Source organism: Babylonia areolata, chromosome 26 (genome assembly GCF_041734735.1).
Source record: "Babylonia areolata isolate BAREFJ2019XMU chromosome 26, ASM4173473v1, whole genome shotgun sequence".
NCBI lineage: Eukaryota > Metazoa > Mollusca > Gastropoda > Neogastropoda > Buccinidae > Babylonia > Babylonia areolata.
Genome location: NC_134901.1, coordinates 41,782,897 through 41,796,226, shown reverse-complemented (window position 1 = coordinate 41,796,226; position 13,330 = coordinate 41,782,897). Strand labels below are relative to the sequence as shown.

The following is a 13,330-nucleotide window of genomic DNA, read 5'->3' as shown; positions in this document are numbered from 1 at the left end:
TGTGTGTGTGTGACAGAAACATGAAGCATGCGATCCAGCACTACACATCAGAAAGTTGTGTGTGTGACAGAAACCTTAAGCATTCACTCCAGTGCTTCAGTTCAAAATGTTTTGGAAGCCGGAAGGGCTCAATCCAAAGTTACGCGTCGGAATATCGCGTGTGTTTGACAGAAACATGAAGCGTTCAGTCCAGCACTCCTCTTCAGAATGTTGTGCCTGTATTTGACAGAAACATGAAGCGTGTGATCCAGCACTACACATCAGATTGGTGTGTGTGTGTGACAGAAACATGAAGCATGCGATCCAGCACTCCACTTCAGAATGTTTATGTGTGTGTGTGTTCGACAGAAACATGAAGCGTGTGATCCAGCACTACACATCAGATTGGTGTGTGTGTGTGTGTGTGACAGAAACATGAAGCATGCGATCCAGCACTCCACTTCAGAAAGTTGTGCGTGTGTGTTTGGCAGAAACATGAAGCGTGCGATCCAGCGCATTGCGGTGGACAAGACGTGCGAGGTGCACCAGACCCTGCTGGGCATCAGGGAGGGCAAGGAGGGCTGGTTCCACCTGTACTGCCCGGGGGGCATCGCCTGTGACGACGATGGGCAGCTCTGGGGCATGATGGTCAGTAGCTGGGGGGGGGGGGGGGGGGGGGGGGGGTGGCAGCTTTGTTTCTTTCTTTAAAGAACGTGTTTGGTGTGTGTGTGGAGGGGTTTTGTGTTTGTGTGTGTGTGTATGTTTGGAGGGGGTTTTTGTGTGTATGTGTGGAGGGGTTTTTTTTGTGTGTGTGTGGAGGGGTTTGGTGTGTGTGTGGAGGGGTTTGGTGTGTGTGTGTGTGGAGGTTTTTTTTGTGCGTGTGTGGAGGGGTTTTGTGTGTATGTGTGGAGGGGTTTTTTTTTGTGTGTGTGTGTGTGTAGAGGGGTTTTGTGTTTGTGTGTGTGTGTGTGTGTTTGGAGGGGGTTTTTGTGTGTGTGTGTGGAGGGGTTTTGTGTGTGTGTGTGTTTGGAGGGGTTTTTGTGTGTATGCGTGGAGGGGTTTTTGTGTTTGTGTGTGTGTGTGTGTGTAGAGGGGTTTTGTGTATGTGTGGAGGGGCTTTTGTGTTTGTATGTGTGGAGGGGCTTTTGTGTTTGTGTGTGTGTGTATGTGTGATTTGTTTGTGAGGATGTTTGTGTGTGTGTGTGTGTGTAAAATGTGTGTATGTGTCTCTTTGTGTAATTTATATACGAGTGTGTTTGTGAGAAGTGTGTGTGTGTGAGAGGGTTGTGAGTGTGCGTGAATTAATCTTTCATAAAATGTTGGTAGCAAGTACACAGAGCATGGGCATTGTAGAAATTTTTGTTATGTGTGTAGGTATGTGTGTGTGAGGGTTGTGTGTGTTATTTTTGTGAGGAGTGTGTGTGTGTGTGTGTGAGGAGTGTGTTTCTCTTTACCATTCTCTTTATATGTTGAGCGCTGAGTTATAAAGCTCAGGGTGGGATTCCAGTGTTGGCAGGGCAGAAAATAAGAATTAAACGTTATCTTGGGAGTAATGATAGGGATGAAAGTTGTTTCTTGGGGTTTTGAGATCATTGGGTGTTCAGTTGTTCTTGCTGACTATTCGGAAAATGAAGTTGTTTCTTCTTCTCATTGGCTTAGTGTCTGTGTTGTTACATACACTCATACAATGGGCGTGGAGAATGGGGTGAGGGAGTGGATGTTAGTTAGGAACAGTGGGGATGGTGGGTGGAGTCAATGAGAATGATCAATTGAACACAAAAAAAACCCAGACTCCCCAGTATAAGGTGGTGTGTGGCAGTGAAAGTTGTGCACAGTGCTGTGAAACTGAGCGGTGACCCCATGTTGTTGTGTGCTTGTTGCCGCCCCCTCCCCCTCCCCACCTCCTCCTGCGCCCCACCCCCCCACCCTCACAGCTGGAGTCCCTGATCAATTGCTGTTGCCGACGGAAGAAGTTCCTGCAGGGTATGACCAAAATGAATGGGCCCGTCATGCTTCTGGCTCTGAGGGACAACGTGGCCGCTATGGAGGTACGTGTGTATGTAGGCGTCGCTGTCCATCTGTGTGTGTGTGTGTGTGCGTGTGTGTATGTGTGACCCTCTGATGGTTGGGTCGTTCCTGTGGCTTTCAGTGCCTTGGGACATGAATTTGTGAACGTGTACGTGTTTTTGAATGTGTCATTGTCCTACATCACTCAGGCTAGTCTTCAAACATGCACGCATGCATGGCTTCCCCATTTATTATGTTTACGCATACCCAGATTCAAACACTCCATTGTTGGAAGCCGTTCTTTCTCAGTCCCTGGGCCTTGCATTTGGAATGAACTTCCTCTTTCGCTTCGTCAGGTCTCGGCACACAGCTCTTTCAAGTCTGGCCTTAATCCCCACCTCTTCACAAGATAGCCTCCCTCCCCTGCCTCTTCCTTGTCTTCAGTTTCTTCAGTTTTAGAGTTAATGCATGCGTGTGAATGACTGGTGTGAAAGCGCTTAGATTTGTCTGCAGTTTCTTCAGCGCAAAATGAATACTATCATCATCATTATTATTATTATTATTATTATTATTATTATCCCCTGTATTATTTCTTTACACACTTTGTCTCTTGCTCTTTTTTTTTTCTTTTTTTCTTTCTTTCTTTTCTTGCAATAACTCCTTACATACATTTGTAATACTTGGTATTTCATATACGGTTTTGGTGTTTCCAACATTACATTGGCTATTTCCAAACTAATTGCAGCAATGCATTGGTTATTTGCGAACTAGATGCTGCATAACATTGGTTATTTCCCAACTGAAGGCCGCATACAAATTGGTTATTTCCAAACAAAATGCAGCAAATATTGGTTACTGCCATACTAAATGTGGCATAATGTTGGTTACTTCGAAACAAAATGCAGCATAACATTCATTATTTCAAAACTAAAGGTGGCATAACATTCATTATTTCAAAACTAAAGGTGGCATAACATTGGTCATGTCCAAACTAAATGTGGCATAACATTGGTTATCTCCAAACCAGTTGTAACGTAACATTGGTTATTTCTAAACTACCTGCTACATAACATTGGTTATTTCCAAACTAGTTGCAACATAACATTGGTTATTTCTAAACTACCCGCTGCATAACATTGGTTGTTTCCAAACTACCTGCTTAACATTGATTATTTTGAAAGTAAATGCAGCATAACATTGGTTATTTCCAATCAAAATGATGTAAACATTGCTCATTTCCAAACTAAATGCACCATAACGTTAGGTTTTTTCAAAACTGAATGCTGCATGATATTGGTTGTATCCAAAATGCAGCACAGTATTGTTGTTGTTTTTCCCCCTACCTAAATGTGGCATAACAATGGTTAATCCCAAACTAAAGGCTATCATAACAGTGGTAGTTTCCCAAACGAAATGCGGGGGGCTTTTTTCAGCTGACCACTTGAGAGACATGAGGCTGCGTGTGTTGACAGACGCTGTGTGCCATGCTGGAGATGGAGGTGATAGAGAGCCAGGACATGAAGATGCAGATGATCACCACCCTGCAGAGCACCACTGAAGGCAAGCGCATGTACGCCGGACTCTGCGACCGCCAGATCGCCCTGCGGGAACTGGTAATGAACGCACGCCCCACCACCGCCTGCTGACTCGAAAAACACTTCATCATCCAGTCTTGTCTTGTCTTATTTTGTTTGTAAAGATTATGTTTTGAAACTTATCTGTACTACATTGTCCAGCTTGGTCGTGGGGGGGGGGGGGGGGGGGGGTTGTGTCGTGAAAAGCAACAGAAATAAGTTGTGACGTTTTGTGGCTGTGTTGAGAACAGGAACAGAGAAAAGTAGTGACATTTTGTGGTTGTGTTGTCAACAGTAATAGAAAAAAGTAGTTACGTTTTGTGGTTGTGTTGTCAACAGTAATAGAAAAAAGTAGTTACGTTTTGTGGTTGTGTTGTCAACAGCAACAGAAAAAGAAAGTAGTGATGTTTTTTTGGGTTTTTTGTATTGAGAACAGAAGCAGAAAAAAAAGTAGTGCTGTTTTGTGGTTGTGTTGTCAGCAGCAGCTGAAAAAAGTGATGTGTGAAATACGAAAAAAAAACTTAGCCATATGAAGAGCACAGGAACAGGAGTCATGATGGCTGCCGGAAAAAGAGGGCACTAGTCAGGGGGGCAAAGGGGAGGTTACCAACTTCCGTGAGGTTATCAGCCATAGCTACTTTCGTTTTCTCCGCATAGGCGGACAGTAGTTTGCACAGGACAGGAATGTCAGACCCCTGCCGGAGTCTGCACTAGTGGGTCACAGTTGATACGTTACTTAAACGTAATTTTAGGAAGAAAATTTCCTTTTCATGTTTGGGCTAAGAACCGCTACAGAAATAAGTAGTGACATTTATGGTTTTGTTGAGAACCGCTACAGAAATAAGTAGTGACATTTATGGTTTTGTTGAGAACCGCTACAGAAATAAGTAGTGACATTTATGGTTTTGTTGAGAACCGCTACAGAAATAAGTAGTGACATTTATGGTTTTGAGAACAGCTACAGAAATAAGTAGTGACATTTATGGTTTTGTTGAGAACCGCTACAGAAATAAGTAGTGACATTTATGGTTTTGTTGAGAACAGCTACAGAAATAAGTAGTGACATTTATGGTTTTGTTGAGAACCGCTACAGAAATAAGTAGTGACATTTATGGTTTTGTTGAGAACCTCTACAGAAATAAGTAGTGACGTTTATGGTTTTGTTGAGAACCGCTACAGAAATAAGTAGTGACGTTTATGGTTTTGTTGAGAACAGCTACAGAAATAAGTAGTGACGTTTATGGTTTTGTTGAGAACCGCTACAGAAATAAGTAGTGACATTTATGGTTTTGTTGAGAACAGCTACAGAAATAAGTAGTGACATTTATGGTTTTGTTGAAAACTATTACTGAAATAAAAAGTGACATTTATGGTTTTGTTGAGAACCGCTACAGAAATAAGTAGTGACATTTATGGTTTTGTTGAGAACCGCTACAGAAATAAGTAGTGACATTTATGGTTTTGTTGAGAACAGCTACAGAACTAAGTAGTGACATTAATGGTTTTGTTGAGAACTGCTACAGAAAAAAGTAGTCACGTTTATGGTTTTGTTGAGAACCGCTACAGAAATAAGTAGTGACATTTATGGTTTTGTTGAGAACCGCTACAGAAATAAGTAGTGACATTTATGGTTTTGTTGAGAACCGCTACAGAAATAAGTAGTGACATTTATGGTTTTGTTAAGAACCGCTACAGAAATAAGTAGTGACATTTATGGTTTTGTTGAGAACAGCTACAGAAATAAATAGTGACATTTATGGTTTTGTTGAAAACTATTACTGAAATAAAAAGTGACGTTTATGGTTTTGTTGAGAACCTCTACAGAAATAAGTAGTGACGTTTATGGTTTTGTTGAGAACAGCTACAGAAAGAAGTAGTGACATTTATGGGGTTTTTTGAGATCCGCTACAGAAATAAGTAGTGACGTTTATGGTTTTGTTGAGAACCGCTACAGAAATAAGTAGTGACATTTATGGTTTTGTTGAGAACAGCTACAGAAATAAGTAGTGACGTTTATGGTTTTGTTGAGAACCGCTACAGAAATAAGTAGTGACATTTATGGTTTTGTTGAGAACCGCTACAGAAATAAGTAGTGACATTTATGGTTTTGTTGAGAACAGCTACAGAAATAAGTAGTGGATGACATGTTGTGGTTGTGTTGTCAACAGCTCGCAGTAAGAAGTGATGTTTTGTAGTTGTATTGATAACAGCAACAGAAAAAGAAAAGAAAAAAAAAGAAGTGACATGTTGTGGTTGTGTTGAGAACAGCAAAAGAAAAAATTTGTGATGGAGCAAGAGAAAAAAGTTGTGACGTGTTGTGGTGTTGTTGTCAACAGCTACAGTACAACACTATGTTGTAAACAGCTACAGAAAAAGTGAAGTGATGTTCTGTGGTTGTATTGAGAACAGCAGCAGAATAGAGTAGTGACGGTTTGTGGTTGTGGTTGTCAACAGCAACAGAAGGGTGGCCCAAAGAAGCTGACCCTGCCGTCCAAGTCCACGGACAACGACCTGGCCAAGATGCTCAGCTCGGGGTCCTTTGGCAACCTGGAGTGCCTCAGTCTGGCCTTCACCCAGGTCACCTCCGCCTGCGCCCATGACCTCATCAAGCTGCCTTCCCTCCGCTATCTCAACCTCTGGTCCACCCAGGTCAGGGTCCACCCCCTGTTGTGTGTGCACAGAGTGGCCGCCCACCCTGTCAGGCTTTTGATTGAAAAATAAGTTGGACTTCCACATGACACAGCACTGAAATGACACCGACAAGCTGGAATTCCATATGACACGGCACTGAAATGACACTGACAAGGTGGACTTCCATATGACACAGCACTGAAATGACACTGACAAGGTGGACTTCCATATGACACAGCACTGAAATGACACTGACAAGCTGGAATTCCATATGACACAGCACTGAAATGACACTGACAAGGTGGAATTCCATATGACACAGCACTGAAATGACACTAACATGTATCTTAATGTTAATGTTCTAATCTTATTGGCGTGACATATGTTATGTGCATGCATACGTTGTTTGTGTGTGTGTGTGTGTGTGTGTGCATTTTACTTATATATACGATTTATTCCCTCGATGTTTTTATTTATGTTTTGGTGTCATATACTGTACCATGTCAAACTGATGCAAACTAGGCCTATGGTTTGCTCTGTTTGGCCAAATTTCGCGCGGCTAACAGTGAAAAGACGCCCCTCTTAGTTAATATATCGTCAGCTATTGGGAATTCTTATTTGACTAGTTTTAATCTCTTCTTATGTTGCGCATGATTTTATGCCAGTGTTTACAATGAGCCTGTGATTGCACAACTTAATTTCCATGTGGATTAATAAAGTGTTTTTGATTTGATTTGATTTGATTTGATTTGACTTCCATATGACACAGCACTGAAATGACACTAACAAGCTGGACTTCCATATGACACAGCACTGAAATGACACTGACAAGGTGGACTTCCATATGACACAGCACTGAAATGACACTGACAAGCTGGAATTCCATATGACACGGCACTGAAATGACACTGACAAGGTGGACTTCCATATGACACAGCACTGAAATGACACTGACAAGCTGGAATTCCATATGACACAGCACTGAAATGACACTGATAAGGTGGAATTCCATATGACACGGCACTGAAATGACACCAACAACACAAGTTGCACAATTGATGAACCGACTTTCTTGATCCATCCACATGAAACAACACCGGCATGATGCAAGTAGAGTATAAATATGTGTAGCCATGTTATGGTACCTTTTTGAGAGTTTGTGCAAGTATGCTGTAAATTTGTTGTGTCTGCTTTCGTGTGTGTGTGTGTGTGTGTTACCTCTGTGAAAATATTAATTAAAAAAAAAAAAAAAGTATAAAGAATGAAACGAAAATCTGTTTCAGTTTGGAGATACAGGGCTGGAGCTGATCTCTGAACACCTGCAGAAGCTGCAGGTGCTGAACCTGTGTGAAACACCTGTCACGGACAAAGGGCTGATCAGTCTGGCAGGTGAGGCAGTGAAGGGGAGGAGTGTCCTGTGAGAAAGGTGTTGGTCAGTGTGAGAAATAAATGGTTGTCGTGGTTTTGGTGGAGTTTTTTTGTTTGGTTTTTTTGTTGTTGTTTTTCTGAATGGAGATTGTGCATGTGGGAAGCCCTGTAGGCTAGGGGATATGGAGTGATGGCCTAGAGGTAACGCGTCCGCCTAGGAAGCGAGAGAATCTGAGCGCGCTGGATTGAATCACAGCTCAGCTGCCGATATTTTCTCCCCCTCCACTAGACCTTGAGTGGTGGTCTGGACGCTAGTCATTTGGATGAGACGATAAACCGAGGTCCCATGTGCAGCATGCACTTAGCACACGTAAAAGAACCCACGGCAACAAAAGGGTTGTTCCTGGCAAAATTCTGTAGAAAAATCCACATCGATAGGAAAAACAAATAAAACTGCATGCAGGAAAAAATACAAAAAAAATGGGTGGCGCTGTAGTATAGCGACGCGCTCTGCCTGGGGAGAGCAGCCCAAATTTCACACAGAGAAATCTGTTGTGATAAAAAGAAATACAAATACTGCTGGAAGGCTAATGCTCATGATGGAAGACTAGACTAGACTAAAACATCTGCCAATCGTAGTCATTTTTGGATGGCATCTTGGTGACTGACATGTCTCAGTGAAGTGACAGAAGGCACTGACAAGCAGCACCAGCAGCAGCAGTCTACAGATTGAACTGGTATTTTTGCGTCGGATGATAATACAACAGCAATACTTTTGAGGTCTGTCGTATGTGTCTAGCCTAACTCATTCTACACCAGCATGAGATAACTTTGTACCACACTCGCCTCCCCAGTGTTCTTTTTCAAAGCGCCGCTCCAGTTTCATTTATTTTCATCCTGTAAAAAAATTGTTTTCTTAGTTAAGCAAAGCAAATGGAGGTGTTGAAGATGCCGCTCGTACACTGATGGATCTGACTTCAAACCATTTTATTGTGACTGTTTTCAGCCTGGAAACAGAGGGTTGACCACGTTGTGTGGTTGTGTTTTCAGACGTGAATCTGAGAGTTAACTGTGATGTGTGACTGTGTTTTCAGCCTTTGATCAGCAAGTTATCAGTGTTGTGTAACTGTTTTCAGACTTGAATCAGCAAGTTATCAGTGTTGTGTAACTGTTTTCAGTCTTGAATCAGCAAGTTATCAGTGTTGTGTGACTGTGTTTTCAACCTTTAATCAGGGAGTTAACAGTGTTGTGTGACTGTGTTTTCAGCCTTGAATCAGGGAGTTATCAGTGTTGTGTGACTGTTTTCAGCCTTGAATCAGGGAGTTATCAGTGTTGTGTGACTGTGTTTTCAGCCTTGAATCAGCGAGATATCAGTGTTGTGTGACTGTGTTTTCAGCCTTGAATCAGCGAGTTATCAGTGTTGTGTGACTGTTTTCAGCCTTGAGTCAGCGAGTTACCAGTGTTACGTGACAATGTTTTCAGCCTTGAAACAGAGTGTTCACAGTGTTATGTAACTTTTTTTCTTTTTTTTTTTTCCCCATTTTTTCAGCCTTGAAACACCTGCGCAAGTTGAACCTCAACAGTACTAGTCTGTCAGCGATCACCTTTGAGGGGTTGAAGGTGGGTGTACTGCATCTGTGGTGTGTGCACTGGTAGTGTGTTGTGTATGTGTGTAATGTGGGTATGACACAGAGAGAGACAAACGATGTAAGGATGCTGGTGGGTTTGGGTTTTTTTCATCTGTAATATTTTTAATGCAGTTTAAAACAAGAGAGGCAAGGCCTTCAAGACTCACTTGTGATACACTTAAAAAAAATCCAAGCTTTCTATGTATTGAGTATAATTTCAAAATGTAATGTTTAAGATGAGAAAGATCAGTTTAAAGCAAATTAAGTCCCCTAGCATTAATTACAGAGTAATTTCCTTTGTTTACTATCTTCACCAAAACGTTTGCAACATAAATAAAACTTCCATGCTTAGCAAAAGAAGTTCCTGTTTTTTTCCTATTTTTATGCCTAATTTGGTGTCAGCTGACAAAATATTTGCAGAGAAAATGTCAATGTTAAAGTTTACCACGGACACACACACACACACACACACACACACACACACACACAACTGAACACCGGGTTAAAACATAGACTCACTCTGTTTACACAAGTGAGTCAAAAAATAGAAGTACTGATATATATTGGGCACAGATGAAAAGGGATCAGAAACAGTCCGGCAGGAAGACAAGAGATGCATAGAAATCATGAAATACAAGAGCAGTCAAATTCAGAATGAGGATGACAGTGTGAGAGGTGTGTGTTGACAGTGTGAGAGGTGTGTGTTGACAGTGGGGGGGGGGGGTGTTGACAGTGAGGGGTGTGTGTTGACAGTGTGAGAGGTGTGTGTTGACAGTGTGAGGGGTGTGTGTTGACAGTGAGGGGTGTGTGTTGACAGTGTGAGAGGTGTGTGTTGACAGTGAGGGGTGTGTGTTGACAGTGTGAGAGGTGTGTGTTGACAGTGAGGGGTGTGTGTTGACAGTGTGAGAGGTGTGTGTTGACAGTGAGGGGTGTGTGTTGACAGTGTGAGAGGTGTGTGCTGACAGTGAGGGGTGTGTGCTGACAGTGAGGGGTGTGTGCTGACAGGGGGGGGGGGGTGTTGACAGTGAGGGGTGTGTGTGTTGACAGTGGGGGGGGGGGGGGTGTTGACAGTGAGGGGTGTGTGCTGACAGTGAGGGGGGGGTGTTGACAGTGGGGGGGGGGGGGGGGGGGTTGTTGACAGTGAGGGGGGGGTGTTGACAGTGAGGGGGGGGGGGTGTTGACAGTGAGGGGTGGGTGTTGACAGTGTGAGAGGTGTTGACAGTGAGGGGTGGGTGTTGACAGTGAGGGGTGGGTGTTGACAGTGTGAGAGGTGTGCGTTGACAGTGTGAGGTGTGCGTTGACAGTGAGGGGTGTGTGTTGACAGTGTGAGAGGTGTTGACAGTGAGGGGTGTGTGTTGACAGTGAGGGGTGTGTAGGAGGGGTGTGTGTTGACAGTGAGGGGTGTGTGTTGACAGTGAGGGGTGTGTGTTGACAGTGTGAGAGGTGTGTGTTGACAGTGAGGGGGGGGTGTTGACAGTGAGGGGTGTGTGCTGACAGTGAGGGGTGTGTGCTGACAGTGAGGGGTGTGTGCTGACAGTGTGAGAGGTGTGTGTTGACAGTGAGGGGGGGGGTGTTGACAGTGAGGGGTGTGTGCTGACAGTGAGGGGTGTGTGTTGACAGTGTGAGAGGTGTTGACAGTGAGGGGTGTGTGTTGACAGTGAGGGGTGTGTGTTGACAGTGTGAGAGGTGTTGACAGTGAGGGGTGTGTGTTGACAGTGAGGGGTGTGTGTTGACAGTGTGAGAGGTGTTGACAGTGAGGGGTGTGTGTTGACAGTGAGGGGTGTGCGTTGCAGGAGAAGCAATGAGGGTGACAGGAGAAGCAATGAGGGTGACAGTGTGAGGTGTGTGTGTGTGTGTGTTTCAGGAGAAGCTGCCAGCTCTGCAGGAGTGCGACGTGCGCTACACGGACGCCTGGTGATGGACAAGGCAGGGGCCTGGACCCGCGTGGCCACCAACCGTCCTGCTTTCTCCTCGCTCACCGCCACCTCTCACCACCACCACCACCACCACCGCCACCACACTACCACCACCACCACCACGCAAGCCTTCAACGTGCCTGGAGAGCGCCCCATTCCCCCCCTGGCCCCCCCTCGAGTGGGGGTGGGGGTGGGGGGTTGGAACGGCCAGCCTCTCCGTTTTTTCTTTCTTCTGTGTGTTGGTGCCAGCAGAGAAGAAGTGCACCTAGACGAGACATGTTGTGTGTCCACTCGACTTGCACCCCTTCTTCTTCTTCTTCTGTGGTCAGCTGTCGGTGTTGTCGTGCTGGTGTTTTAGACCTGTGACACAGGACACCGTCTCCTCCTCTTGCAATCAGTCAGCAACGGTGGTGGGTTGGTTGGGGGGGGCAAGGAGGGAGTTGGGAAGGGGAGGGTGGGGGGAGAAGGAGGTTGAAGTGGGGGGGACCTACCCCTTAGCCCTGGGGCCTGTTGTGCAATGTCGTTCTCTGTTCTTCGCTGTGTGTACTTACTTACTTACTTACTTACGATGGCCTACCTGATCAACAAGGGATCCTGCTGGACTGGGCTCCTCCTCCGCTTTGCTGTGGACACTTGACTCTGTCTCTGTCTCTCTCTCTGTGTCTTTGTGTGTGCCTGTCTGTGTGTGTGTGTGTGTCTCTCTCTCTATCTCTGTCTCTTCCTTTTGTGTGTGCACTCTTCTCACCATCGAGAACTATCTCCTCTGTGCTGTGTATTTCTCAGTGACGGTGTGACACGCGGTGTGTCCCACTTTGGTGCGTGTGTGTGTGTGTGAGCAGGCAGGAGGGAGGAGGGAAGGAAGGAAGGAAGGAAGGAACAGTGCGGTGCGGATCAACACCCAGACCAAAGCGCAGTGTTGGTGGGGCGGTATGCAGTCAGCAGGGTCTTCTCCCCCCCCCTCCTCCCCCTGGTCCTGTGTCCCAGCCAGTCATGGCCAACTTCACCGATCTACTCTTGTCACTGCATCCTGCTTGTGAAACCTTGGAAACAACTCTGGCATCTCGCACTGCACAGTCATCGTGGTGTCGTTGTTGTTGTTGTTGCACTTGTTGGTGGTTTTGTCGTCGTCTGCACAAGGGTGGTTTGGTTTTGTTTTTTTCGTAGGGTTTGTCTGTACCCTCTCCCCCCTCCCCCCACACACCCTTCCCTTGTGTAGCCATCGATAAACAGGAAGTTTGTTTCCTGAATGTTTTACTTCATCTGTTTATCAGTGTGTGTTTTATGTCTCATATTTCTAATCAAGCTTTTTTTTCTCTCTCTTGCTTTTGATGGGGGGGGGAAATATGATTGTTACCTTTTCCACATATTGTTCGGTGTTAAGTTAAATCATACCTTGTGTAATGGATGTTTTTCATGCCAACTTTTGATGTCAGACATTTGACTGATGTGGTCAAGGTGTGTGTGTGTGTATGTGTGTGGACAGTGCGGAGTGTTTTTGGAATGTGGCACACATCGGGGAATGGATCCTGTCTGCAGGTGTACACACATCATCACAGTTCTCCTCAACTTAACAGGGTAGGAAACACACTGACAGTGGAGGGGGTGGGGGGGGGGGAGGGGGGGGAGGGAGGAAGGGCGGGGTTGGGGGGGGGAGGGTTTTAAGGATGCAAACTTTGCCATCATTAGAAGTTCGTTGCACGATACCATATTTGTTATCTCCAAAGTGGACACTGGCAGCTTGGTGCCTGTAGAGCTTGTTTGTGGTGGTCAGTCGTCTGCCGGAAGACCGTTCCCAACCCTGTCTGTCTGTCTGTCACTGAGGTGGATTGCTTGGTGAAGGGACACACGGATGTTGTTTCCTCCCCACAACTCCAAGCATCCGTCCAACATGAGGGACAACAACATGACTTTGAGCAGTATTCAGGCTGGCCCTCCGCTGCCTAGATGAAGAGGTCTGACCTCACCTCACCATCGACTGTTGCCCCACCCGGGACTCGGGGCGTTCAGCAAGCACTCTCCACCCATCCCAGTCCTGCGCCAGTCGCTCCAACTGTCCCCAGGTGTGGCCCGTTCTCTTTGTACTAAAGGCGAAGAAGAGGCCTCTCGCCCCTCAACAGACGGATGGCTCCAGTGGGAGGGTGGACAAACATCTTGTGGAGTGTGGAGAGAAGGGAGGATCCGTCCGAGTGGGATCTTGTCTCCGGGAGATGTGTCTTACCACTTGGGG

At 45.4% G+C, this 13,330-nt stretch overlaps 1 protein-coding gene across 2 annotated transcripts in view; it reads left to right on the top strand.

The window, feature by feature from the left end:
* Positions 1 to 11,495, top strand: part of LOC143300389 (C-Maf-inducing protein-like) — an 86,129-nt gene extending 74,634 nt beyond the window's left edge. For both annotated transcript variants that reach the window (XM_076614017.1, XM_076614016.1), the window contains 7 exons: positions 471 to 627; positions 1,914 to 2,027; positions 3,459 to 3,599; positions 6,015 to 6,209; positions 7,475 to 7,580; positions 9,109 to 9,179; positions 11,052 to 11,495. In XM_076614017.1, coding sequence (XP_076470132.1) covers positions 471 to 627; positions 1,914 to 2,027; positions 3,459 to 3,599; positions 6,015 to 6,209; positions 7,475 to 7,580; positions 9,109 to 9,179; positions 11,052 to 11,105 — 838 coding nt within the window. In that variant the 3' untranslated portion in view covers positions 11,106 to 11,495. The remainder of the gene's footprint in view (positions 1 to 470; positions 628 to 1,913; positions 2,028 to 3,458; positions 3,600 to 6,014; positions 6,210 to 7,474; positions 7,581 to 9,108; positions 9,180 to 11,051) is intronic.
* Positions 11,496 to 13,330: the final 1,835 nt, after the last annotated feature.